Source organism: Stegodyphus dumicola, chromosome 9, assembly GCF_044657685.1.
Source record: "Stegodyphus dumicola isolate Sdum_Otavi_A_Nest chromosome 9, ASM4465768v1".
Classification (NCBI taxonomy): domain Eukaryota; kingdom Metazoa; phylum Arthropoda; class Arachnida; order Araneae; family Eresidae; genus Stegodyphus; species Stegodyphus dumicola.
Genome location: NC_140776.1, coordinates 94,831,195 through 94,858,252, shown reverse-complemented (window position 1 = coordinate 94,858,252; position 27,058 = coordinate 94,831,195). Strand labels below are relative to the sequence as shown.

The 27,058-nt window shown below is 30.7% G+C and overlaps 1 protein-coding gene across 3 annotated transcripts; it reads right to left on the bottom strand.

Moving 5' to 3' along the window:
• Positions 1–4,670: 4,670 nt before the first annotated feature.
• On the bottom strand, positions 4,671–26,853 carry LOC118194272 (uncharacterized). 3 transcript variants are annotated; one of them, XM_035365492.2, is made up of 4 exons: positions 26,708–26,853; positions 20,106–20,374; positions 19,458–19,595; positions 4,671–4,891 (listed from the first exon to the last, which is right to left on the bottom strand). In XM_035365492.2, the coding sequence occupies exons 2-4, from the start codon at positions 20,365–20,367 to the stop codon at positions 4,776–4,778; spliced, it is 516 nt and encodes a 171-aa protein (XP_035221383.2). In that variant the 5' UTR covers positions 20,368–20,374; positions 26,708–26,853; the 3' UTR covers positions 4,671–4,775. The 3 variants fall into 3 exon arrangements, with proteins under 3 accessions (XP_035221383.2, XP_035221384.2, XP_085679905.1); XM_035365493.2 differs by lacking the exon at positions 26,708–26,853 and adding an exon at positions 20,655–20,679; XM_085823779.1 differs by lacking the exon at positions 26,708–26,853 and adding an exon at positions 19,802–19,861 and having other exon boundaries at positions 20,106–20,248.
• Positions 26,854–27,058: the final 205 nt, after the last annotated feature.

Sequence of the window (27,058 nt, the reverse complement as noted above, 5' to 3'; positions counted from 1 at the left end):
AAATGGAAGAATTTCAGTCAGACAAACAAAACTTTTCTGAATGGGACAATCAATTGATTGAAAAATTTGAAAATTCTCTGGAATTTAATGGGGAAAGGTACGTTTGTAGATTGATGTGGAAGGAAAACTTGGGACCTGCAGTTGGGTTGAATTCTAATTATGAGGTTGCGAAAAAACGTTTTGATTCGTTAAAGCACAAACTAAATAAAAATCAAGAAATTTATGACCAGTATAAACAAATTATATCGGATCAGTTAGAATGTCAGATTGTGGGAAAATGTGTTAATGAAGATAAAAATTCAGGATATTATATGCCCCACAGAACGGTAATTAGGGATGACAAGGAAACAACTCGAGTTATTGTTTATGACTGTAGCAGTAACGCTAATGAAAATAATAAATATCTTAATGAGTCTCTAGAATCGGGAGTAAATCTTCATGTAAATTTATTGGACATAATTCTTAAATTTCGAGAATATCAAGTTGCATTTTGTGGAGATTTAGAGAAAGCTTTAGTTATGATAGAGATTGCGGAGGAAGATAGGAAATACATTAAGTTTTTGTGGTTTCCCGAAGAGACAGGTGATTCAACCAAACTCTTCATTTAAATCGTCTCCCATTCGGTTTAACTACTTCGCCATTTTCCTTGGCTTGCGTTTTGAAATTTCACATTAAGAAATTTAAGGAACATCATCCAAAATGTTATGACATGTTAAATTCTTTTCTTTATGTTGATGATCTCTGCTATGGAGCCAATACCGTTCAAGATGCTTATCATTTGACGTCTACGGCAATAGAGATATTAAAAGCAGCGGGATTTCATTTGAGGAAATTAAAAACTAATTGTCCGGAATTGTATAAACTTTGGAATGAAAACGGATATGAGGAAAATACTGACTTCGGGCAAGGAACAGGTTTCTTGGGATTGAAGTGGAATCCCATTGAGGATAAAATTAAATTAGATTTAAGAGATGTTAGGGATTGCATTGATGCTAGAATCACCAAGCTTCACGTTTTGTGAGTTATTTCAAAGATTCAGAAGTCAAACAACAAACAACAACCATTTGCGGTTTTGCAGCTGAAGATGATGGTTCGGTAAAACCATCGAAACTAGTCCTGTGAAAATTTTGTAGGTATAACGCTGATTTTTGTTGTTTGACTTCTGAATTAGTATTTATTCGGCGTGTTATTGTGTCTTAATTATTTCAAAGATATTTGATCCATGTGGACTGATTAGTCCCTTTGTAATCACTGTGAAAATTCTTCTGCAAGAGATGTGGGAACGTGGTCTACAATGGGATGAAGATTTGCCAAGTGACCTACAAAATAAATGGAGAACCTGGTGTTCTGAACTTTGTGAACTTGAATCAGTATCTATTGAAAGAAGGTTTTTTGAGAGTGTAGAAATAAGTGAAGTTTCTCTTCATGTGTTTTGTGACGCCAGTCCCAAGGCATATGGGGCTGTTGCGTTCCTAAGGTACGTGAATTACAATGGCCAAATCAAAGTGAGTTTTATAATGTCAAAAAGTAAGGTTGCTCCTTTAAAAACTTTGACTCTTGCAAGATTAGAGTTAATGGCAGCACTCCTTGCTGCATGTTTAGGAAATTATTTACAAGGTCTATTTCCTAACTTCGCGAAACAAATTTTCTTCTGGAGCGACTCTCAAATCGTCCTTCATTGGTTGAAAGGATCTTCTAAACAATGGAAACCATTTGTCACCAACAGAGTAGCTCAAGTGCAGTCGCTGACTCTACCAGAGTGTTGGAACCATTGCAGAGGCTCCGACAATCCCGCAGACCTTACTACTAGAGGAGAATCGGCTAGGAGGACTTACAAGTTCTCTGTGGTGGTCAGGCACTGTTTGGTTGTCTAAACCGCTTTACTCGTGGCCTCTTCAAGAATCGCTACATCATTTTAATGACATCTGTGACGAACGCGTTATAGTGAAAGAGCGACGGACTGCACTGGTTAATTACATGGTAACCAGTTCAGCTAATGAAAACTTGCCTATGTCATTGTTACTGGATGTTAATGACTTCAGTGAAATAAGTAGATTACTGCGTGTTACTGCTTGGATTAAAAGGTTTGTGCACAATTCTACAAAATTAAATGGACCTATATGTGCTCCAGAACTCGAGCAAGCTTTGCGTTTTTGGATCAAAGCTACTCAATTCAAACATTATAGTACAGAAGTTACCCAACTTCTTTCTAAAGGAACTATCGATAAGAGTTCACACATATTTAATTTGAATCCTGAACTTGATGATAGTAATTTACTTTGTTTAAAGGGACGTTTACAGTTTTCAAGTAACGATATGCAAGCCAAACATCCTTGGCTTCTTCCATCTAATGATAAATTTGTTGAACTACTTATCTGTGATTCTCATACTAAAATGTGCCATTTAGGTGTTGATGCAACTTTAACACATTTACGAGAACAATTCTGGATTGTTAAAGGTCATCATTTTGTGAAAAAAGTGTTAAATAACTGTCTGATTTGTAGACGATTCAAAGTGAAATCTGGAATGCAGGTGGTTGCCCCTTTATCGCCTGATAGAATTCAAGAGCATCCACCATTTGATGTATGCAGTGTGGATTTTGCTGGACCATTTTTTATTCATGATTTTAATTCAAAGTGTTATTTACTTATATTCAGCTGTGCAGTGACAAGAGGTATCCACTTAGAAGCAGTTCTTAACATAAGTGCCAATTCTTTTTTGTTAGGATTCCGACGATTTGTTTCTCGTCGAGGATTATGTTCCACTATATATTTTGATAACGCCAAAGCTTTTAAAAAAGCAAATAGTGAATTGAAAAAATGGTGGAATCAGATAAATAATGATCAAGTTAAAAATTTATTTGCTTCTAAAGGTATAGTTTGGAAATTTATAGTTGAAAAATGTCCATGGTGGGGAGGTTTCTGGGAGAGACAGATACGAACGGTTAAAACCTGCTTAAAGAAAATTGTTGGACAATCCTCCCTCTCTTTGAAGGAATTGGAAACTGTTTTTTCGGAAATTGAAGCTCTGGTTTATTCCAGGCCTATCACGTATCTGTACAACGAACTCTCAGAACCCTCTCCACTCACCCATCTCATTTTCTTATTGGTAAAAGGTTGGTGTCTTTACCTGTAATAAAACATAAAAATGAAAATTTAAATGTTAATAGGAATTCTTTGGTAAGGAAATATAAATATCAGCAAACACTTTTGAATCACTTCTGGAACAGAGGGAGAAAGGAATATTTACTTAATCTAAGATCAGCTTATATTTCTCCACAACCAGGTAAAATAGTTTCATTTAAAGTGAATGATATTGTTTTGATTAATGATGAGCGTTATCCCAGAAATATGTGGATGATGAGAAAAATTTTAAAGCTATATCCAGGAAGAGATGGAAAAAATCGTTCTCTTCTTATTCAGACTCCTAAAGGACAAATAAAACGCTCAGTACAACTTGTGTATAATTTGGAAATTAATCCTTAATTGTTAGTTTAATTGAGTTGCAACCTGTTAATGTTCTATCTGTGTATTAATAATAGTTTAATTGTGCTTATATTTTAAGGCTTGATATTTGAACAATTTTCTTTGGAAGTTAAAAGTGTAATTTGTTTTTGTATGTCAAGTCACTGAATAATTTTGAAGCTTTGTATTTGATATAATATGCTACTTATATTTTTATTCTTGTAATTTTAAATGGTTCCTGAATGTAAATTTAGTTAAAATTCAACGGTAAGTGAACTCAAGTGAGTTCAGGTGGGGAGTATTACAATATTTCCAGCTTTATTCTGACTAGCGGGTGCTGTGTTCGTCCCAATAGTCAGTGGCAGGCAGGATACTAAAGGTGTAGGACATGGAAGGCAGCGATGCCTAATAATACATCTCTAATTGATTGAAATTTTCATATATTTTCTTGTAAATAAATGTTGTTATTGTTTACAAAACCTCTTATTATGTCTTGGATGCACCTTTAGTCTTACAGAACCATTAGATGCAAAAACGGATAATGAATGTTCCATCAGCCCCCTTTTTTTTAGGCCTATGGGAGGCTGCCATTAAATCCATGAAGTTTCACATGAGACGTGTTATAGGACTGCAGATCTTGCAAGAAAAATTTTCAACGTGTCTAGTGGAGATTGAAGCAATACTTAATTCCCATCCTTTAGCGGCTGCTTCTGAGGACGCAAATGATTTTTCTGTCATTACACAGGGTCATTTGGTTATCAGTTCCAAGTTAAAAAGTGTTCATGAACTTGATCTTACAAATGAGAAAATTCCCATTTGTGAATGGTGGAAATTATTCACACAGATTTCCCAATTGTCTTGAAATTCGATTTCAAATCAACTACTTGACTCAGTTGCAAGTGCACAAAAAATGGAATCTTTTTAGTGCTGATTTATGTGTGAATGACTTGGTATAAATCAAAGATGAAAACTTTCCACGACTTAAGTGGAAAATGGCAAAAGTATTAAAAGCTAACAGTAATCTTTTGCATGGTATTTAATATAAATTGAAATTATAGGTGTGGCAAATGTGAAAAAGCTAAAGAGGAGGAAGGTGCATTTCAGGTAACATTTGAATTTAATATTATTTCAGGGCAACTCACCCAGTTATGATATTCTGAAGATTAATTAGAAATTGTTATCGATGGAGAAAAATATAAAATGAAAAACTATTAGAATAAGCTTTAATAACACATAAAACTAAACTTCAGACAATGAATTTTTTTACAATTGAAAGTACTATATTCACCACTAACTTTAAAATTTCACATTCTAATTCCTAGATTCAGGTACAGAATTTTTGCCTTTGCCATAAAACAAGTTCATTTCTTCATTTTTATTTTTATTTTGAAATATACTAATTCCAGGAAAGGTTTCAGTTCTTCTCTCTGTAAAATATAAATTATTTATCACATAAAATGTTATCAAAATAATAATTTTTTAGTTCACTTTAAGAATTTCATTTTCATAAACTTATTTCAATAAGCTGCATACGTTATTACACTGCAAAAATGTAATTATATTAACCCTTAAAAGTAAAATATTTACAATAACTGATACCTAACTATAGTATTTGTTGACAAAAATAGACTTTTCTGTTAACAGGGAACTTCTTAGTGTTAACATAAATATTGGAGCAAAATCTAATTAGATGGTAGCAACTCTAGAGTTTCATAAAAAAATGGTTATTACTCAGAATAAATATTACAGGGGGGTAAGAAGATAAAGAAGACAAATACAAAAGATTTTACCATACTGCTTTTCATATTGTACAAGAACCATAAAATTGATTTCATTTAACACTACCTAAAATATTCGTATGTTTCCGTGAAATTGCTGCTGTTCAAAAAAATAGGAGCCTAGTTGATAGGGCTATGTTTTTTTTACCAATACGTTTTACCATGGCAACTCATTATCAGGATCAAAAACCTTGACTTCAGGTTAACCTGTAGATGTACACTGTGTGAAAAAAAGGGGGGACAGTTCTATATCTCCCGTTCAACTGAGCTGATTGACGAAATTTAACTTGCATCTGTCAACTTGTCAAATTTTCTGAAATGTCATGCCAATTTATTTCCATATTTCGATTCTATGACTCGAATTATGCCAAACTCCAAGTTCATATTTCAACGAAAATATCCATTTTGACTGCTATCGAATGAATTTAACGTTGTTTTTGCATGAGATCTGTACATAAGGACAGAATAAAGGTCTCTTTTCCCCCCAAAAAAATTATAAAACTAATTTAAAATTAATTCTGAAGAAAAGTTTTCGTGGCATCCGTGCATACATACGTATGTATCTAGCATAACTCAAAAACAAGCAGCCTTAGAACATTGAAATTTTATATATAGGACTGCTATAACATGCAGATGTGAACCTCCTATTTTGGCTGCCAATTGACCGCACCAAAACTATATGTATATATATATCCACTCTGTTACATGGTTCAGTGATCTCAGTTTCTTTATTCTTATATGTTTGTAAATTATGCAATTTTTTTTTTTTTTTTTTTGGCTTTAAAAATGATTGAATTATGTTGTTCTTATCTTCCAGTTAAGGTTTTTAGGCCTTTCGTAAATCTGTTTACAATTGAAACTTAGCAAAATAGTGGATTTGATGACAATCTAGGGAACTAAGCTTCGTAATAACAAAGATAACACCTTCTTATATTATTACGAATTAAATTATGCTTAATCCATTCTGGAATTTATTTGAGGAAATAAGTGTTTAACTTCGTAAATTTACTTTGTAATTTTTAATATAGATATTTTGAGTTTTTATGTATTTTTGCCTTGTAGCGGAAGTAAGAACTGAATTAATTGAATGAGAAATACTGAATTGTCTGTGAAAAACTGTTTCTTTTCTTTCTTTTATACATCATTTTAGATTTATTATAGTATTTGAATAGAACATGTGGCAATGATTAGATAATTCATCTGATGATATAAATTTTGTGCATTCTGAGATAAAATGAAATAAATGAGGAAGTGGTAACGTCAATCTTGGTTACAAGTAGTTATTAAAATGAAATGAGGAACTGGTAACATCCTGCTTAGCGTGATGAAAAAGTATTCATCTTGGTTTCAAGTAGTTATAAAATGAATGAAATATAACACTGTTAAGTGAACCTAGTGCCAGAGTGTGTCGCTATGGTAAACAAACACAGTGAATTTTTAAGAGTGCATTTATTCTATGGTGGTTTATGCGCTATCGACTAAGTAGATTTAATTCAATCCAATCAGTTTAAATGAAATGCAAGAAAAATGCATATTATTTAATATTCCATACAAGGAAGTCATGTAATGTAAGCATCAGATTTTTTTATTACATTTATTTGATTCTTCCTTTCATATTTCAAAATTTAGGTTCATTCCAAATAGAATTTTCCTACTTTTTATGATTTATTTTTAAAATTTGTATTTTTAAATAATTTTTATACATTTTTTGAAAAATATTTTGAATAATAACCTATAAAAACTTTGCTATCAAATTAAAGTAGATTTATTTTTAATCATACCTGCAAAAGAATAGAGTTTTTTATTCAAAATTTCTCAAGATAAAATTTAGGTTTTTATTACAGAAATTTTATGAAAATTAAAGTTTGAAATTTCATTTATCTTGAAAAGAGTTTCTAAAAGCATGTTTTGATGTCTATTAAACAAAAAGTGGAATTGCTGCAAAAAATGGATAAAGGTATATTCGTCTCAAAATTATGCGAGCAGTATGACATTGGAAGTATATGACATTAAAAAACGGAAAAAGGAACTTTCTGAAATTTTTGTGGATTCCACACCCCCATTCACAATGAATAACAGAAAAATTATTTGTTATTCTAAAAGTGAAGATCATGACAAAGTGATGACTGAATGAGACAGAGACACAGCAAGGGTGTGCCATTGACAGGCCAAATGCTAATGGCTCAAGCCAAAGTATTTCATGAAGAAATTAACGTAAAAAACTGAGTGCACATATCCACAGGTTGGTTAACCAAACTTGAAAATTGCCATGGTATAAGGCAATTAAGAATTTTGGTGAAAAAGCTTCAGCTGATTCAGAAGCTGCTGAACTACTTGCAAATGAATTCGTTAAACTCATTAATAGTAAAAAGTTATCTCCAGAACAAATTCACAATGCTGATAAAACTGGTCTTTTTTGGCAACATGTTTTGCAAAATACCTTGGCAACCTATATAGAAAACGACTAGTGTCAGATTCGAAAGCGAGACTAACAATTTTAGCATGCGCAAATGCTACAGGAATGCACAAGTGTAAACTTTTTCATAATCTGAATAAATACACAAGCATTTAAAGGAGTAAAGATTTTCCCCATTTCATATTGTGGAAATAAAAGAACAGGGATGTCACAAGTGTTAATAAATGATTGGTTTGAAAATCATTTCATACCTGAGGCTCGGCAAAATTTGGTTGGTTTACCTGATGATGCTAAAATTGTTCTGATTATAGACTACTGTTCGGCTCATACCTAACTTAAAAATTTTAGTGAAAGATAATGTACCCGTATTATTCTTTCCTCAAATTGTACAACTCTTATTCAGCCTATGCATATCAGAATAGTGCATACCCTGAAATCCAAATATAAAGTAGATTTTTTAAAAGCCACATTAGATTTCTTGAATAAATGGCAAGACTATTTAAGAATTTTTTTAAATATTTCTTTCATTTTTGCTTTGTGGAGCATTGAAAGATTGTGGGAAGACGTGCCTCCAGATACTTTAAAAAAATGTTTGGCATAATTTATGGCCAGCTACCAGATTTCATGGTGAGGATGATAGTCGCGAATGTGAAAGTTCGGATATTGCAAAGCAAAGGTGAAATTTTCAAATTAATCGATTTTGTAAAGAAATGTGGAGAAGCGTTAATAAATGAAGATAATATAACAGAAGATTTTCATTGTGATGACAATGCTTCAATCATCAATCAAATAATGGACAGTGAAATATGTAGTATAGTTCTAGATCCAGAAAATACTGCTACTGATAATGAAGAAAGTAACAGAGGTTATTGAAAACGAAAAAATTTTGATTGACAAGCTAGTCGGAATTCTTGACACCGCAATTACAGGACCTTGAACAATAAAGCTTTGTATCTGAAGAAGAAATTCTGTCTCTCTACGGAATGAAAAAGAAAATATTAGCACAAAAAAAGAAACTTCAACAACTTACATTGAAAGAAATGTTTAATAAGTAAACAAATAAATAGTATGCCTTTTTTTTTTTTTTTTTTTTGTAAATTTTGATATCCTTTAGATCATAAATACTTCATTATTTCATAAATATCTAATATCCAGAAAAATTTCAAATCTGGAATCGCCGAAGTCCCGACGAGTGCAAATTTCAGACTTTGTACTGTACTACACCAATACGAATATCAATGCATAATTACTCAAGATATGATATAAACAGGTTATTGGATTTTGTGCACATTTGGCAAATGACACCCTGTTAACAGAAAAGTATCATAAAACACAAATGCATCTGTATTTATTTCTTGAATATTATAAGAAAACAATAATTAAGTACTGAAAATGACTAGTGAGAAATTCAGATTTGGTACAAGAGTGTTAATAATGCTAAATCTATAAACCAGGGATTATTTTATTTATTCAAATTTACTTATTTTTTCCACTCTTTATTCAACTTCCTTTATCGACAAAACTTTGCTAGAATAATAGAATAATCTTTTCGTACATTTAAAAAATATAATAAAATTTCTAAGAGTAAAGAGATTGATTAAATCTGAAAGTAAAGTTTTTTTTTCTTTCACTTCCATTAACATATCATTTGTATAATTTTTCAGTTATTTAAATAAATCCCGCAAAAATGTACACTTTTTTTTTAAATTTGTTTTCCACATTTTTTAATGATTTCACTTTTATTTAAAGATCACACACTAGAAAGGGAAAAGTTAATTAAAATAATAAAGCACTTTTCTAATTTGCATAAAATTCTCAATGATTTGCAGTATAAAAATCCTAAATTTGATTGTTTTAGCACCTTCAGTATTTTACTTTAGAAATTTCAGAAAAACATTGCACTTCACTTCTTTTGCACTTTTGTCAACTTTTCAGCAAATAGTTCACTTTGTAATTTTCTAAGATTCAACAAAAACTGCTTCATGTTTTATTGAAAATTTTTGCTTATTGTTATTGTAAAAATTGGTACATGGATGGTACCTAATGGTTCCATACGGCTGCAAACAGAATTATATATTTTCTGCAAACCTTTTTCCAAAATTCAAACAATCCATTTAACCACTTGCGCTAAAAAGACATGCCACGCATGTCGAGTTGCTTTTGTCTCAAAACGCGAACACCATTTCGATAGGCATTTATCGCAAAAATGAAAATAACGTGGTGCACACGTCGCCTAAAAACAAGATTGTTTATTTCTCGAGTTACAGCTCTGGATTGCACTCGCAGACGCGGAGCACCATAATTGAGACAATTTACCACTTGTTATATTATAGCACATGGCACCACAACCATGAAGTTTAGTTGTAACGCAAGTGGTTAAAGCAATCATTTCTAAGATTTGCTTTAAATTTTCACTGGAAATAAAGAAGATTGAATTATGAAAATGAACATGATTAAGCTTGATATTGCTCTCTTCTTCAGAATTCTCTTTCCAGCAGAATGTTCAAAAATCAGATAACATAATATTAAAAAAATAATAATTGTTACATTATTTACCACCACCACCCCCAAAATGAGATAAACTTACAAACTGTTTTTAGATAAGATTTATCATCAATATTATAAACTGGTTGATGAAATGTGACACATATAGAAGATTCAGACGAAATCTAATTCACCATATTTTTTATTATTTTTAGGAAACCAGCCAAACAGCCCACTGAAGAGGATAGAGAAATTACCACACTGCCTCCCTATCCCACACTTATAGGCGACAGATCAAAACTTACTCTTGTTACTCATGGCTGAAGAGGTCGACCTAATCTTCTAATTTAGGATCCGGCTTATTACCTTTTGCAGACAGTTAGAGCAATTTTATAAAAAGTAAGCTTGAACTTTCGACTATGTCAAAAAGAGTTTCCGACTCTGGAGCTGCCAAAGGTTCTACAAAGCGAAAGCATGTTTCGATTTCCATCAAACAAAAAGTGAAATTGCTGCAAAAAATGGAAAAAGGCATGAAGAAAGTGACAGAGAGGTTAGTGAAAACGAAAAAATTTCGATTGACAAATTAGTCGGTATTCTCGACACAGCAATTACAGGACTTGAACAGCGGAACTTTATAACTGAACAAAATAAAACGAAGCAACTTAAACAACTTACATTGAAAGAAATGTTTAATAAAATAAACAAATAAATACAAAGCTTGCTCTTTTTTTTTTTTTTTTTTTTTTTTTTTTTTTGTAAATTTTGATACTTTTTAGATCATAATTGCTCTTTATTTCATAAATTACGGTTTCATATTTTTAATTTTATAATTTCTGCATGCCTTCTTACCACATTTAAAATGATAATCTATAATCCGGAATCGCCGAAGTCCCGATTAAAGACTTTGTACTGTATTTTAACTTATCAGAGATAATTATGTAAAACAAAGCTGTTGATGAAATTGAAAAGACAATAAAATTTTTATATTAGATAACATAATAATGCTATTAATAAACAGCCTATAATAGATTTTAATTCCCGAGAAATTTATAACTTTTCTTGTTGGTATACTTTAAGATTTTTTCTGCACTACAGATAGCATATTTATTGTGCTTTATTTTTGCATCATTTACTTTTGGGGAAGATTTGTGAAATTTTACAGAACAGTTTTGCTCCAAAACCTATCAAAATGCACAACATTTCTGTAAAAAGTATGGCCAAATTTTGATTAAAATAAATTAATGCAGGGATTCTCAAACAGGGAATGTTCATAGTTTCAGGGAAGGGGGAATGCAGTCACCTTTTCATTATCTGTTAAGTATTCAGTATTAGTTTATGAACATAAAAAATTACTTTTATTCACGTTTTGGCATTTATCAATTTTCTATACTTTTTGTTGCTTAATTTATAACACATTATTTGAGTACATAGAACTTGATACTTAATAAATAAAGGTAACACACAAAACGTTAAAAAACAGGCCCCCCTTTGGATGTAATTTAAAATCCGAAACCTTTCAGTCCCCCCCCCCCATTTAAGTTTTATTATTAAGCGTTGCTTTCTTTGCACTCATGTAACATACAGTTCAATCACAAAATTTTAAAAGATATATAGCAACATATGTAAGAATTTTCAATTTAACGTCAAGTGTGTGTATGCACTTTTCCCCCAGTCTTTTTTTCAGTTTATCATATCAAAATTCATCGCTAAAAAAGATTCAGGTGGCTTCATTCAAGATGGCTAGAAAAAATTTGTTTGTCTTTCTATTATTGTTAACTTTATTAAATAGCACATTCTTCGCAGTTATACCACATTCAATTCAACAGTACAATACGGAAGTCATACAGAAGAGTGCAATTCATTAATAGGAGTATTCCAACTTGGAACCATATTATCTCTAGAGGAAGTCATGATCATGGTTTTTAAGAAATGGGCTTCATGTTATGTGAAAAATATTTTTAAATGCCAGTTAAAAATGAAAAATTTCCCCCATCACCTTTTAATATAAGTTTTATTTAAAAGCAATAAAAAACATATTTCTGGATTTTACTCTCCAATGCTGTGAATTTTGAAACAAATTCATTTGAGTATGCCGTACTAAAATTCTGTACACTGAAAGGAAAATGCTGGAAATATCTAATATAATTTCGGACAATTCCACTAAAAGTAAAGCAAAAACGTCCATGGAAGAAATGTACAATGTGTAGCAAAAACAAAATATACAAGCATACAACGAAAATATGCAATGCCTGCCAAGGAAATCCTATATTTTACAACAGTATTTCTAAAAAAATACAAATAATTAGCTATCGTGTAAAAATAAACTAAACATTAATAACAGTCAATAATCTAAGAATTTAAGATTAAAAAAGTACTTAAATATTCACTGCCTTAAAGTCAAATAGTCATCTAATTCTCATATATATAAATACAATTTAGCCAAAAGATTCCTAGCAAGAAATGGATTAAGTATTGCATTACCAATATTAATAAGAATTTTTCACAATCTACTTTACCACCTGACAATTTCATAATATACAAGGTAGTCAGAATTAAAACACCTCTGCTCTGAGCTCCCTATACATTGAACTACTTAGTGTAAAGGCTCCAAAATTGTTGAATACACTATTCAAGTCCCAGAAACATTGAAAGAAGGGGCTGTACAACAGAAAATATGCTGAAAAGACACACACAAAAAAAAAGCAGTATGGAATTTTTCTTCTTTTAATTTCTATTGCTGATGTAGAAAAAAACAGTGAAGAAACACCTAAACTGTAATTGTAACTTCACACTGTAAGCACAAAAATTTGCATAAACCTCTGGTTCGCAGCTACTGTTCTGAGCATATAGCAGCTACTGTTCTGAGCATATAATTAAAAAAAAAAAAAATGTCATTCTTATTAGCGATGGCTGTCACGCTGCCAGAACATGCTTTGCTTGTAAAGTTGTTATATGAAAACAAAGGAAATGTCACAGCTGCAATTCGAGAGTTTCAATGACTTAAGAATTAACGTAAAGGACCATTAACTTCCACAAGCTCTCAGGAGAATGATCACTTGATTCAAGAAAACAGGAGATCTTAAGAGTTCAGTTGGGTTAAGGATGTAAATCGATTCATTTAGATGTTGCTGAAGATGCTGCCACCACTACTGTTGAACAATCAATGGATAACTGTAGATCATAGCACTGCATGTGCAGTGTCATGGCATTTGGGTCTTCCCTACAATACGTTGTGGAACATATCAAGAAAAATGGTGCATTTTTACCCATAAAAAATTCCTCACAATCACATGCACCATGACAGCCAGGAGATACCCAAACATGATTGAAAATTTTGTTGTACCCCAAATGCAACAGCGCCAATGTCTTGATTCAATTATCTTTATGCCTCTACACATTAGACGCTGTGTACAGCAGTTTCTTCGGCAACATTTTACTAATGATAGATTAATTAGTTGTACGTTTCTGACAACCTGGCCATCTCATTCTGTAGATCTTAATTCCTGCGATTTTCGGCAATGCAATTTTGGCTTAAAAAATCTTGTTTATCGAGGACATCTGATAACCTTGGAAGATTTGAAAGACAGTATAATTTTGCATGCAAGAAGCATTTCAACCGACCAATTACGATCTGCAGTTAACCAAGCAGTCCACAGACTGCAGATTTTACATCTTGAAGAAAGGAACCATACTGAGCAGCTTCCCCTGCAATGATAAGGTTCTTGTGATATGAATGTTTGGTACGTTCGAATAAAATGTGTTACAAATGTGTAATTTGTGTCTTTTCAGTATATTTTCTGTTGAACAGTGATATCTATCAGCATACCTGCCAACCTCTAAAGATAAAAGTTCAGAAGATTTCTCCAAAATTTAGAAGAACACGAAGAATTATTATCATGCTTTGATATTAAAAAAATAACAATTTATACAAGTAGAAAAAATAAAATTGTACTTACATTAGTAAATCTCAATTAAGTAGTAACTAAAAAATTTATTAGGAAACATAAAACAAGAACTTAATGTTACACAAAAAAATTATTGCAATGAATTTAGAGTAAAATTTCCTGTCATAACAATTAGTTTCCTCATAAAATTTAGCAATTAAAATGTTTTCTAGAGTTTTTGGTGAAATTGAAGAACGAAACATAGTTTTGTTTTTCTTCACAACAAACACTCTGCCAAAATGACATCGGCATCTGAATTTGAAAAAAAATCATCCACTTTCTTTGACGTTGTCGAAGACGAAGCATTAACTTCATGCTTTTTAGACTTAACATGCTTCACAATGTCGCTTCTTCCACCGTGACTTATTATGAAGTCACAAATGCACACGTTGCAAAATGCATAGTTATTTCCTTTGAAGGATTCTTTAATTGTTGGAAATTTGGCTTTGTAGGCAGGTCGAAAATGTTGAGAATACGGTTTTTTTTAACTCATTTCGTAACAACGACGTGTTAAGAAAATTTGTAGCACGTGCAAACAAACAAACAACAACAAAAAAACAAAAAAAAAAAAAAACACAGAATGTGACAATCCACGCTTGCTGAGTAATTCCCTTGCTGCTGAAGCGAACGCGAACAAAATAATCTGGCGCCCACACAAAAAGAGTGGGAGAAACAAGTTCAGCACATTGGATTGGCTGGTTAAGCGGCGAAAACACGATGCAATTGGCGAAAAATTCTAAAATTTCGACAAAAATCACTAAAAACACTTGAAAAAGGAAAAAAATTGTAAAACATGGATTACGATCATAAAATCGTAAAGACAAACGCATTTTCTTAAAAAATATGAAAAATCCGTAAAAGTTGGCACGTATGTATCAGTGTTTTTAGATTTTTTTTTTTTAATTTAGGTACAAGCATTTACACTTAATAGTTCGATATATAGAGAACACAGAGTAGGGATGTTTCAATTCTGACCACCTAGTACAAAATGAAAAAATTACATTATATTAAAAAATATTATACACAAATTATATTAAAAAATATTATACACAATATTATATACAATGAAAGACCATATCTTACAGCAGTGAATATTTTCCTGAAAAATACAATTAGCTAACTTGAATAAATAAATTAAACAATAATAACAGTCAGCATTCTAAGAATTTTAATCTAAAAAGTGCTTGAAAAATTCATTTTCATAATTAAATTCTCATACTATTCAGCAAAATTATTCCTTCATTGAAAGGGATTAATTACTGCAGTAACAGTATTTATAACAATTTACCATCAGGGAAAAAATAGTTATATTTAAAAAACATGTTTTAACTTCAGAAGAGGCTTACAAATTACATATAAGAAGAGGTTTACAAATTACATATGCATTTTGAATAATCATACAGAATGACAAATTAATGGGAAGGGTGAATTTTTCTCCATTACACATGTGAAAACTTTGAAATCAATGTGACCAGAATCACCTTTTCCTACAATTAGTATATGACCACAATCTGTCTTATGATTTCCTTGTGTGGAAATATATTCATATCGAGCTTTGTCTCTGAAAGTGTCTTTGGTGCTACTTTGGTAGACGGTTGCACGGATTTTTGGCGATTTACGTTGGCCGAATTGTTGGCGCGATTTTTACAAACGTCAGCCATCTTGAAAAATGCTGTTTTTACGCATAGTAAAGTATTCGAAACTTAAAAAATAAATAAATAAATAAATATTGTTAAAAGTAATGGATTAATTTTTTGTTGAAAATGTCATTTTTTAAGATGGCAAGCAAGTGTAAATAAATACATTTACTATGAGTATAAAATACTAAAGTAAGGTTATTATTACTTTCATATAGCAAAGAAGAGAATAAAAACACCGCTATAAAAACATTGGGCCAACGTTTAATTAGATTAAAATATTACTGAAATTGAATATCGAATTAAAAAACCATCATACCAACATTTAAAAGAATTAGAATATTATTAAATTCAAATACTTTAAAATACGTTATATAGAATATAATTAACATTAAAACATATGGACAATAATTATCTCAGCAATTTCTGAAAATAGTGTATTAATTTTTTTAACAAAAATTGAAGTATACAATTATAAAATAAAAGAAAAATATGTACTTACATTTTTTTGAGTGTTTAACCTGTTGTTTATTGATAAGTCCCACAATAAAAAATTTAAATCATAATTTAGATAATACCTTTGAAGACATCTATGAAGGAATTCGAAGATATAAATTAAATTTTAAAACGGCGCGGAAATGCACAAATTGTCAGTAACCAATCAGGGAGCTGATTACAGCTCATTAATGCACAAATATTCTATAACCAATCAGAGAGCTTATTACATCACGGCTAGAATTATTTAAAAATTCATACATAATACAATCATTTTTTTAAAAAATGCAAAATTAAATTGTATTTTAATATTTAAGAGCCATAAATAATGTTTAAAACAGATTAAATTTATACATATTAAAACGAATTACTTTTAAAGTAAGGTGACGTCATTGATTACATCATCCACAACACAAAATTTCATAAAATATGATAAACAATAAAATTTTTATTTCAAATAAAAATGCAAAATTAAATTGATTTTTAATATTTAAAAGCCATAAATAATATTTTAAACACGGAATTTATGCACAATAAAATGCACTATTTTTTAAATAAAATGACAACAAAGTATCGGTTACCATAAATAACTTATCCAGCAATGGGTTTACCATAAGTTGTATTACTCGCCAAAGGAAAATCGCAAAATCCGTGCAACCGTCTACCAAAGTAGCACCGTGTCTTTTCATCTACATAAATTTGTCAACATTATTGTATTGACTATAATTTCCACAAAACAATGGTTTGTACAGTCCAATCATACAGTCTAACACACCTTTGTTCCAATTCTAAAATCATAATGGACCAAGTATCATTTCTGTGAAAGCACTGGAATATTTCACAACAAACTACATTTCTGGTATGCCAAAACACTGCATCATAGTTCTAAAACTTTTGTTTTACAGAATGAAATCATCCACCATTCATTTATGATATGAAAAAGCATTTTTTGTCTAAAATTCTCGGTTACAGTAGACTGAAGAATACCCCTTGTATTATCGCAAAGTTGTTGTTTCATTTATAGTAACTTGAATCATTCGGTTTAAAATGTAGTTTATTGAAAAACTGTATTTTTTATTTGCCTCTACTGTAGAACTGGGTGCTCCTTTCAAGTGAAAATATATCGATGTGTACATGAGTAGTCAAAGAAGTGCGCAATGCCAAGTTTGTGTAATTCACTGATGTTTTTTAAGTGAAAATAAGTCGATGTGTATATGGATAAAGTCAAGGGAGTGCGCAATGCCTAGTTTGTGCAATTATCTGATGTTTTTTTTAAGTGAAAATACGTCGATGTGTACGTGGATACCAAGTTTGTGCAAATCTTTGACAAAATTGGCACTACACAAAGGGAAAATAAGTCAAAGCATTGCACAAACTCAGTATCGATATGCCGCCAAAAATCGTCAAAGAGTACCCATAAATATACTTTTAACAAATTCTCTAAACTCGAGTCTAAAATCTTTATGCAGCTTAAAATATTTATGTTTTAAACAGCATAAAAATTTTATTAATCCCTTTACTTTCATTATTTTCATAAAATATTAACACAAATTAAATTTTTCTTATGAGGAGATAAGATACAATGTAAGCTTCTAATTCAATTTAAAGATATCATTAATTATAACACTACAATCAATAAAGGAAATGTGATGCAGTCAATCAATGAAGAAGTTAATATCTGTGGTGCATATAATTATACTGAATTTCAACAGTTGTCCTACTGAATACTTTCAAAACAATTATAATTGCAGGGAAATTATTTCATAGCTCTCTTTCATTTCCTGAATTGCTGATGAATATAACAGCAACAAACACCAAAATAAAGAACATAAAAACTTGTGTAAATTATAATCTATATTTTAATCTAAATATAACTATGAAATACGACAATTGTTACACACTTTCTCTAGACATTGTATACAACACCTAGGCATTCTATATAATGACAAATGTTATTTAAGCAAAGTATGAAAAAAAAGGTCCTGATAAGGCTATTACATAAATGACATGCATTCTTCAAAAATACAAATGTTATTCTGAAAAAATAATGAAAGTGCCATCAAAAAATTTTTTATTCAAAATACGTAAAGAAAACAAAAGTTGTTCAAAACAAAATTTATGCCTTTCCTATTAAAAAAAAAACAAAATTTTCACATAAGAAATTAACCTACTTCTTGCAACATGATAGGCCTGAATTACATTTCATTACATTTTTCATGCAGACATTTCATATTTTGGCACTTTGTTTTACACATATATTTGACAAATCCTTGACCGCTTCTACAGGACTGAGCAATTGCAACTTACCAGAGAGGAATTTTGTGGTCAGTAATATCTTTAATTCTAAGCAAGTTCTTAGGGCATAAAGTGAAATGTGATCTCGCACATACTTGTTTTAAAATTACTTCAGAAGTTCCAAGTTGGTAGAAAACATCCTCTGTCACAGTTACTTACAGCTGCCAATATATTGCATGAATCACCTCGCCCCTTGTCGACGTCAGGAATAAGAGTTCGCACGGTAGTTTCCAAGGAAGCAGTGGAAAATATTTTTCCAAATACATTTTCATGTTTTTGGCTTGTACTTCAAGATTGATCTGAGAATTTATTTTATCTTCAATAGCATTTTCAGTTTTGAAACAAAGGGTGCACAAAATATCCATTTCATAATCTTTACTAACATGGCCACAGAAGGTATGAATTGTTTGACAATACTTTTTGTATGCATCACCCATTTCTTTTAAACACATACAACAGGTATCAGAAAGGGAAATCTTTTCGGTAAGCATGTTTTCATCATGTTGGTTTAATCTACTGTCAACTATAATCTCATCCATGTTTTTTTAAGCAGGCTCTTTTTCTTGCATAATCTGATTAGTTTCACCTTTTCCCATTGTTTAGACGCTATTATTTTTTCTAGCTGCTCCTCTGTAGTTATATACAAATCAGAGTTGTATTTCATACTTTGCTAGTTTCTCATTTGGCATTCTATAGAATGCCTAACAAATGTGTCAATTATGAATCGTCTCATACATTGCCAGCTAGTTTCATAAAATGTCTAGGTATTCTATAGAATGGCGGATTTCAAACTTTGCCAGTAACATATACAATTAGAAATAAACAAGAAAATTAAAAACCTTCTGTAAAATATAATCTACACAGCTAATAAACAAAATTAACATATCAAAATAAAATTTATAATAAACGCTGCAGAAATATGAATATAACAAAAGAAAACTTACTTGACTGTACCAACCACATATACATTCCTAAAGTCATCAGACCCATTGCAGTAAAAGTTCCAGCTAATATTAATTTCCATTCATCATCTGGTTGATCAATTACTTCACACAAAGGTTGACTAAAACTCATTCGATATACTGAAATAACATTACATATAAATGCATAAATAAAGTATACAGGAATGTGATGTCATAGGTGAGAAAACAAATAAAAATAACTGTAGTTGAATTTTGCAGTTTCATTCAATAAGAATATATATAAAAATAAAATTTTGAAACAGAATTAATGAAAAGGAAAAAAAAAAAAAAGACTGGACAGCTCTTGAAGGCAGATAAAAGCCTACCGTGAATGCCATCCAGTGAGAGTGACCACATTATCTGAGGATCTAGGATAAGCCATGCCTCTGAAAAGTACATAAAAAAAATTGGAATGCTAAGGAAACTGCAAAGCAACCAAAATGCAACTACACAAAACTCAACTGTATGAAGTAAAATGAAGGGGGACAGAATACTAATGTTTCAAAAATAAAAAGCAAAATTCATAAACATACTACAACATAAAAAACTAACGGTAACAAGCAATTTCATATACATATAAAAAAATTTACCAAATGTCATTCAAAAGTAGAAATATTTAAAATATATTACATGCTTGCTTTTCTTCCAATGTCAGTTTTTTCCAGTCTCCTTTTTCCTTGGTTCTTAAAGTGTGTAAATCCAGAGATTTTCTACTTTCACTTATTTTCTTTTGTATTGGTATGCTATCATCAAAGCATCCAGAATTGATAGCTATATTCACAATTGTTCGCCATTTTACCTTGGACAAACAATTTCTAAATGTGGAATGTTTGATGCATGAGGTTATATTTTTTGGGATACTCGCTTTTAATATGTAAAAACCACTTGCCATTTAGCACCTGAAAAGACAGTTACTTTACTATTTTATATGTCTATGAATATTTTCCCTATCATTCTAAACATCAAGAATATGACAAATATTATTATATATATAACAATAGTATAATATATATACAGTGAATATCGTTTAACACGAAACTGAGGGGATTGAAATAGTTTTTTGTGTTAAAAGATATTGAAAATATATATATATATTCAACAAAATTAAGTTTATTAGAGTAAGTTTTAATAACTTAATAATTTCCTAATTTTATAAGAATAAGTTTTTTCTTTATTTACATAGATATGTATGTAATATTTTGGTAGTTGGGCACATGAGTGAAACTTGGCAATCTGGTCACATCAGAATTCTGGACATTGTTACAGCTGAGTGTAAGGCGGCATCCAATGATGAAACAGAAGGATTTAAATTTATAGCTCCATATCTTTATTCAGTTCAAAAGGCATTTCATTATTCTTTACTAAATAAGATTAACTTTAAATTCATTGCAACATAGTATTCAAACAAAGGGAGGCAGATGAGAAGAGCAGCAGCATAGGTCTTAACCCCTTAAGGACCAGCGTCGAGAGAACAAAGTACAGTCACGGAACAGGACCCTCTGAAATGGTTTGTCGCCACCGGCCCGTGCATTTTAAGCAGTTAAACCTAATTTTACAACAACAACAAAAATAAATAAATAAAAATAAAAACTGTATAAAATCAGCATTTTGATATTATAACTTCAATTTTTAAAGTTGTGTATTTAATGCACTTATTTTTAATGTGTATTAATATAAAGAATATCACATTAATAGAAATAAATTAAACAGGCAAAATACTAAAATCATAACTATACACACAGAAATAAATACAGTACAATGTCTGTAATCCAGACGTCCATTATCCGGAATAATCTATAATCCAGACCTCAAAGCCACAAACTTTTTTTTTGGGGGGGGGGTAAATTTTGATACTTTTTAGATCATAATTGCTCTTTATTTCATAAATTACTTATTATATTTTTAATTGTATAATTTCTACATGCCATCTTACCAGATTTAAATTGATGATCTATAACCCGGAATCGCCGAAGTCCCGACGAGTCCGGATTACGGACTTTGTTCTGTACTATAAACATGAAAAAAAAATTTACAAATACAAAATAAAACAAAATAATAAAAAAAACTAAACAAGAATTACCTGTAGGTAATTAAATTCAGTTTAAAAATTCTGCTGTGTGTGAAATAATTCAAAAGACGGATTGACGCACAGTCCTACATTGCATATTTTGCACTCAAAATACGTTGTTTGCTTTCGTTTTTCCTTGGTTTCAGCGCACACAGCACATCTTCTCCTACCTTTATTACCTCCTCCGTCAACGTAAATTTTCGGAAATTGTCTTCCGGTTAGATGGAAAGGTGGAGTGTCCAGCGATTTTGGACAAATTTTTAAGTTTTTAAGTAAGGTCTCCGTAGTAAGGTTTTAAGTAAGGTTTTCCGTAGTAAGGTTTAGTGAGGTTTTCCGTAGCTATGGCTAACGGAATGAAACTGAATATAACCCCAACACATGTCACAAAACTTCAAAAGACACTCAGAAATATTTCATCCTCAAACACTGTGTGACATCAGGCTTATAATAGAAAACTTCCTGTTTTTCTAAATCGAACACAGCGTCCACGATTACCGGAAAGTGATCAAGGAAAGGCCCCCACTGGCGGGATATCTGTTACTGATCACTTCAATATATACAATTGCATTATATGTAAATGCATTATATATCAAAATATAATGCTGTGTCAATATATATAATGACCTATTAAATCGAGTAAGAAAAACAAAAATGCTGACTCTTTTCTGAGAAATGCAAGCAAGACGCATTACACGTCGAGAAAGCTGATAGTCTTTCCCCTTCTGTAATAATTTCACTTTTTAATTAATTAAGAAAGCTTATGTTAAGTTTCAAAATAAATAGAAAAAAAATCCTAATAAAATAAACAAAAACAGCCCTTTAATTCACAGGAGCACTTATGAAGAGCCCTGATTTCCAGTTTGTTTATTTCAATAAACATCTCAAATCAGAAACTAATGCCAGTACATGCCGTATGAATCAATTCATATAAAAACAATTACCACTTAGCTCCATTTATTGGCTTTTAAAAATTCAAATATATCATTCCATTTTAATGTGACGTATATAGGATGCTGGGCTCGTAGGAGCAGAATCGTTGCGTCATGAATATGGGCTGGTAGGAGTGCAATCGTTGTGTTGCTGGCCCTGAATGGGTTAACAGCAGTAGCGGGAGAAAGCGGTCTCAGACGCAAATTCTTCATTTACAGAAGCAGTTACATAATATGCTCGAAAGTACTGGTCTAGGGGAAAAATCCTGAAATTGCGGAAAATTAACTCGAGGTTGCTTGTTCGCACAGAGCAAAGCCATAGTATTTTTTATATTTTACATGTACATATATATGTATTTAATAAAAATTAATGAAACAAAAACATCCACAAAAACTTGATTTAATACAAAATTTTCAAGTTTTTTTTTTGAAAAACAAAATATTTATTGAGTTTTTGGAAAATAATCTGCTATTTTTCTTTGTATTGTCTTTTTTAGCATCAAATTGTTCAATGTCATCCATTTTGTTATTCATTTCACCATTGGAATGTGCGTCTAAATAACTGCGCATATTCACAACGTTCCTCATTTTGGATGCCATGGGACCAGCAGCTGCATTATTAATTTCATTTCCGTCATCGGAATCTGCATCAATATTTTTTAGCTTTGAACAAACTGTCTTTGTTGGGGCTGCACACATTATCATCATCTACTGAACAAATTCTTCCAGTGATACAGTAGGACAGTCCAATAATATAGAAACTTTCTCAAACATTTCATTAAGTGTCGGCTCTGTTTCAATATCCTCCTTCTCCATTTCATTTGACGCAAAACAAGCACACTGAATTTTAAACACTGTGATGAACTCGTCACCGAATTCCAAAGCAAACTGATGAGAGATGAAATAATTTTTTGTGGCGTTTGCAGGGGTGCAGGGTGAAAGTATCGTAAACAAAATTGGTTCATGACACAGGCTATTTCGAAGCCAAGTTAGCTTCCTTTCTATGAAACCGCCTCTCTTTCTACGAAACACCGCTCTTAAATCTTGTCTGTGCGGCTGGTGTTTTCCATATTTTGTTCATTCCCAGAAGGATAATCTTTTCGTGTTAAAAGAAACAAAATGCATGAAAATGTCAGGACCCGATGTATTATTCGTGTTAACTGATTTTTGTCTTAAGCATTTTTGTGTTAAACATATTTCACTGCATATATGTGTGTGTGTAATGATTTCGAAGCACGGTCCCGATGGCTGAGTGGTTGGACGAGAGGAAGAAATTGATACCAAACCAAGTTCAGCCAATTATCATCTTTATTTCCAGGCACACTAGACCTTGTAAACAACATACTCTTCAATCATACGATTTCTTATACACATTGGTTTGTTAAAATGAATGACGCAGGCATTTTAAAGAAGTGAAGAATCATATTAAAAAAATTCAAAATTAAATTGTATTTTAATATTTAAAAGTCATAAATAATGTTTAAAACATTAGATTAATTTTATAGATATTAGAACCAATTACTTTTAAAATAATGTGACTTCATTACATCATTCACAACATAAAATTCCATAAAATATCATACACAATAAAATTTTTATTTCAAATAAAAAGGCAAAATTAAATTCATTTTTATTATTTTGAAGTCATAAATAATATTTAAAACACAGAATTTGTGCATAATAAAATGCATTTTTAAAATAAAATGACAACAAAGTATTGGTTACCATAAACAACTTGTGGCAATAGGTTTACCATAAGTCGTATCGCTCGCCAAAATCCATGCAACCGTCTACCAAAGTAGCACTAAAAATTTTGTTATATTAAGGAAATGTCGGATTATTCATAATAGGTTTATTAACGCTTAATGCAATACTTCATTCTCTTTTTTAAGCATTTATACAGTCTTCAAAATGGCTCCTTCTCTTCAAAATAAAATCAGAGATAAGATTACCCTTAGCCACCAGGTAGAGCCAAATTAAGCCATTTAAAGGCCCTAAGCAATTTAAGAGATTTGGTCCCTCTTCATATTTACTTCAAAATGCCAGTCATCCAAAACATAGTTATCCAAACTTTCTAGCTTCGAAGGCCAACCAAACACAAAAATAATTAGATAAGTTTTAGATATTTAAAATTGTTAAGCATATATGATAATGAAACTGGATTATGTAATAATGCAAAATCGATTACAATGAAAATAAATTAAGTGGCTAACAATGAAATGATCATTAATGATTACAATGAAAATAAATTAAGTACTGCAAGAAAAGAGCTTGGTTATCAGATTTTGAATAATGCAAAAATTTTAACAACTATACAGCTTCTCTAATCAACATACAAACTGTCAAACAATGTGTCAGTTTATATTTTACAATGAAATGCAAAAGATACTTTTTGTCTCTTTTATGAAAGGAAAAAGGAGATATTTAAATCTATTTTTCTGGTGAGAATTTTATAATAAACTAAATTTGAATAAATGCATCTTAATTAAATGATGCATAAAACAAATTAAAGGTAACTAAATTAATAACAAGATATGGTAGGCGAACAAAAGCACATATTTTAGTCAGCATTCATTTTATGTAATTAATATATAAAATACATTTTACTTAAATGTTTCGTGAAAAATATACTTGAAAATACAATTTTTCTTTCTAGTGATAACAAGTCAAGAAACTGAAATTGTTAAATATAAAAGTACTCAATAGCCACAAAATTTCAAATCAGTTAAATTTTGATCAGATTTCTGAGGCAAGAAAAATTTTCTAAGCTAAGGAAATTTCCTAAGCTGTAGCTAAGAAAAACCTCATTTTATCAGGGTACATCAAGATTATAATCAAATAAAAAAATAAAATAAATAAAAAAAAAATAATAAAAAAAAAGAGGGAAAAAAGGTTTCCAATATTATTATTCATTAATAGAATTTTCTGTTCTTAAAAACTTTGAAATTATCCATTTATTACATGTTATTACATTATTGCTTTTAGAAAAGTATTGACGACCTTCACAAGTTTAGAAATATTGTTGCTATTGCATCTTTCCTATGATCTACAGAACAGTAAGAATTCTAACAAAGACTTTTTTCCCTAGTAAAATAATTTCACTTAAATTTACAAAGCACAGTAATTTTCTTAACTGAACCACCTTCAAGATTTCAAACCAATATACAATGTATCAGAGGCAAAATGAAAATATAATAAAAAAGTTAATTTTTTAACATCAATATTAAAATCTAAAAGACTTTTCTTCTTTCAGTTCTTATCTTTCAGCAATCCAAATACTTAATTTGGAATTCATATCATATCTTATTGAAACCATTTATGTATGAGTTATTAATCAGCAGTTTTGGAAGGTGACAACACTACTCTTTTGTAACAATCAGAAGTTGATTTTAAAACTTAATTTTTCATACCATTTTTTTTAATTGAAGAAAATTTTCATTTTTTGCTTTTTCATTAGCAATATAAATTTAATATGCTGAGCTATATTAATAAATTATTTTAAACAAAATGCAAACTGTATTTTCATAACTTATTGTAAGTTTTAATTTCATATTTAAATGAAATAAAAATATTTGATTGCACAAATCTAAAACCGTCATAAGTGAAGCAATAATTGACTCATCTGATAACCAAAATACGTATGATGACTGTTTGCAACAGCGGCCACTACAACAAAAATCGTGTCTTAACTCATTATAATACTTAAAAATTTGAGCTACAATTTTTAATCCACACGAATTTGCCATTTATACACTTTCATTACTATTTAATGCGAAGATTTTTTGAAAACTACTTAACATACAAATATTAAGTGAAGTGTTGTTAAAATAGAATATTAAAACTAATAATTGAGGAATTACATAACACTGGCATAAAACAACCTTCGTATTTTTACGTTATGGCGCCAAGCGTCTGCAAAGTGGTTCTGATGACCTTTCTTAGATAGAAACAATTTTTCAAACCAACAAAATTTCGGGGTTTTAAAAGAGGTAATCGAAATGTAAAATACATATAGCAAACGAAAGCAGAAAGTATTATCTTTTTCATATTATCCAAACGAAATATGAAATTTACACAGTGCTCAATATTTCTATAAATAGCAACAGAAGCAGCCGCTGATTTTAAATTGAATTTCAAGTGATTCAAATCGAAAGTATTAGAATACACCCGCATACACGCTTAACAAATAAAGTTCAATTTCAAATTTTATACCACAAGATCTATTAAAAAGTTACCTTTTCTACTCAAGTACTTTATCTCTCTCACTTCTTCCCAACTACTCGAGTAAAAGGACTTACAGGCAGACAGACAAAGTAGAAAGACGTCTTGTTTTGCACCCGCTAAATCTTTCTGCCCCGACAGGCGAAAAATCAGACACACAGATGGCCGATGCTATTCGCACCCAAGGTCCGTAGAAAGAACTCATTATACTATTTCTATTTCTTTCTACGGACCTTGATTCCCACCACCAACTTTTAGAAACTTTTAAAATAACTTAATTCGGTGTATTAAGTTATTTTAATTCGGGTAATTAACTAGATTCGGTGCGATTAGCCGCTCAAGCTATTCGCACCGCCTGTTGGATT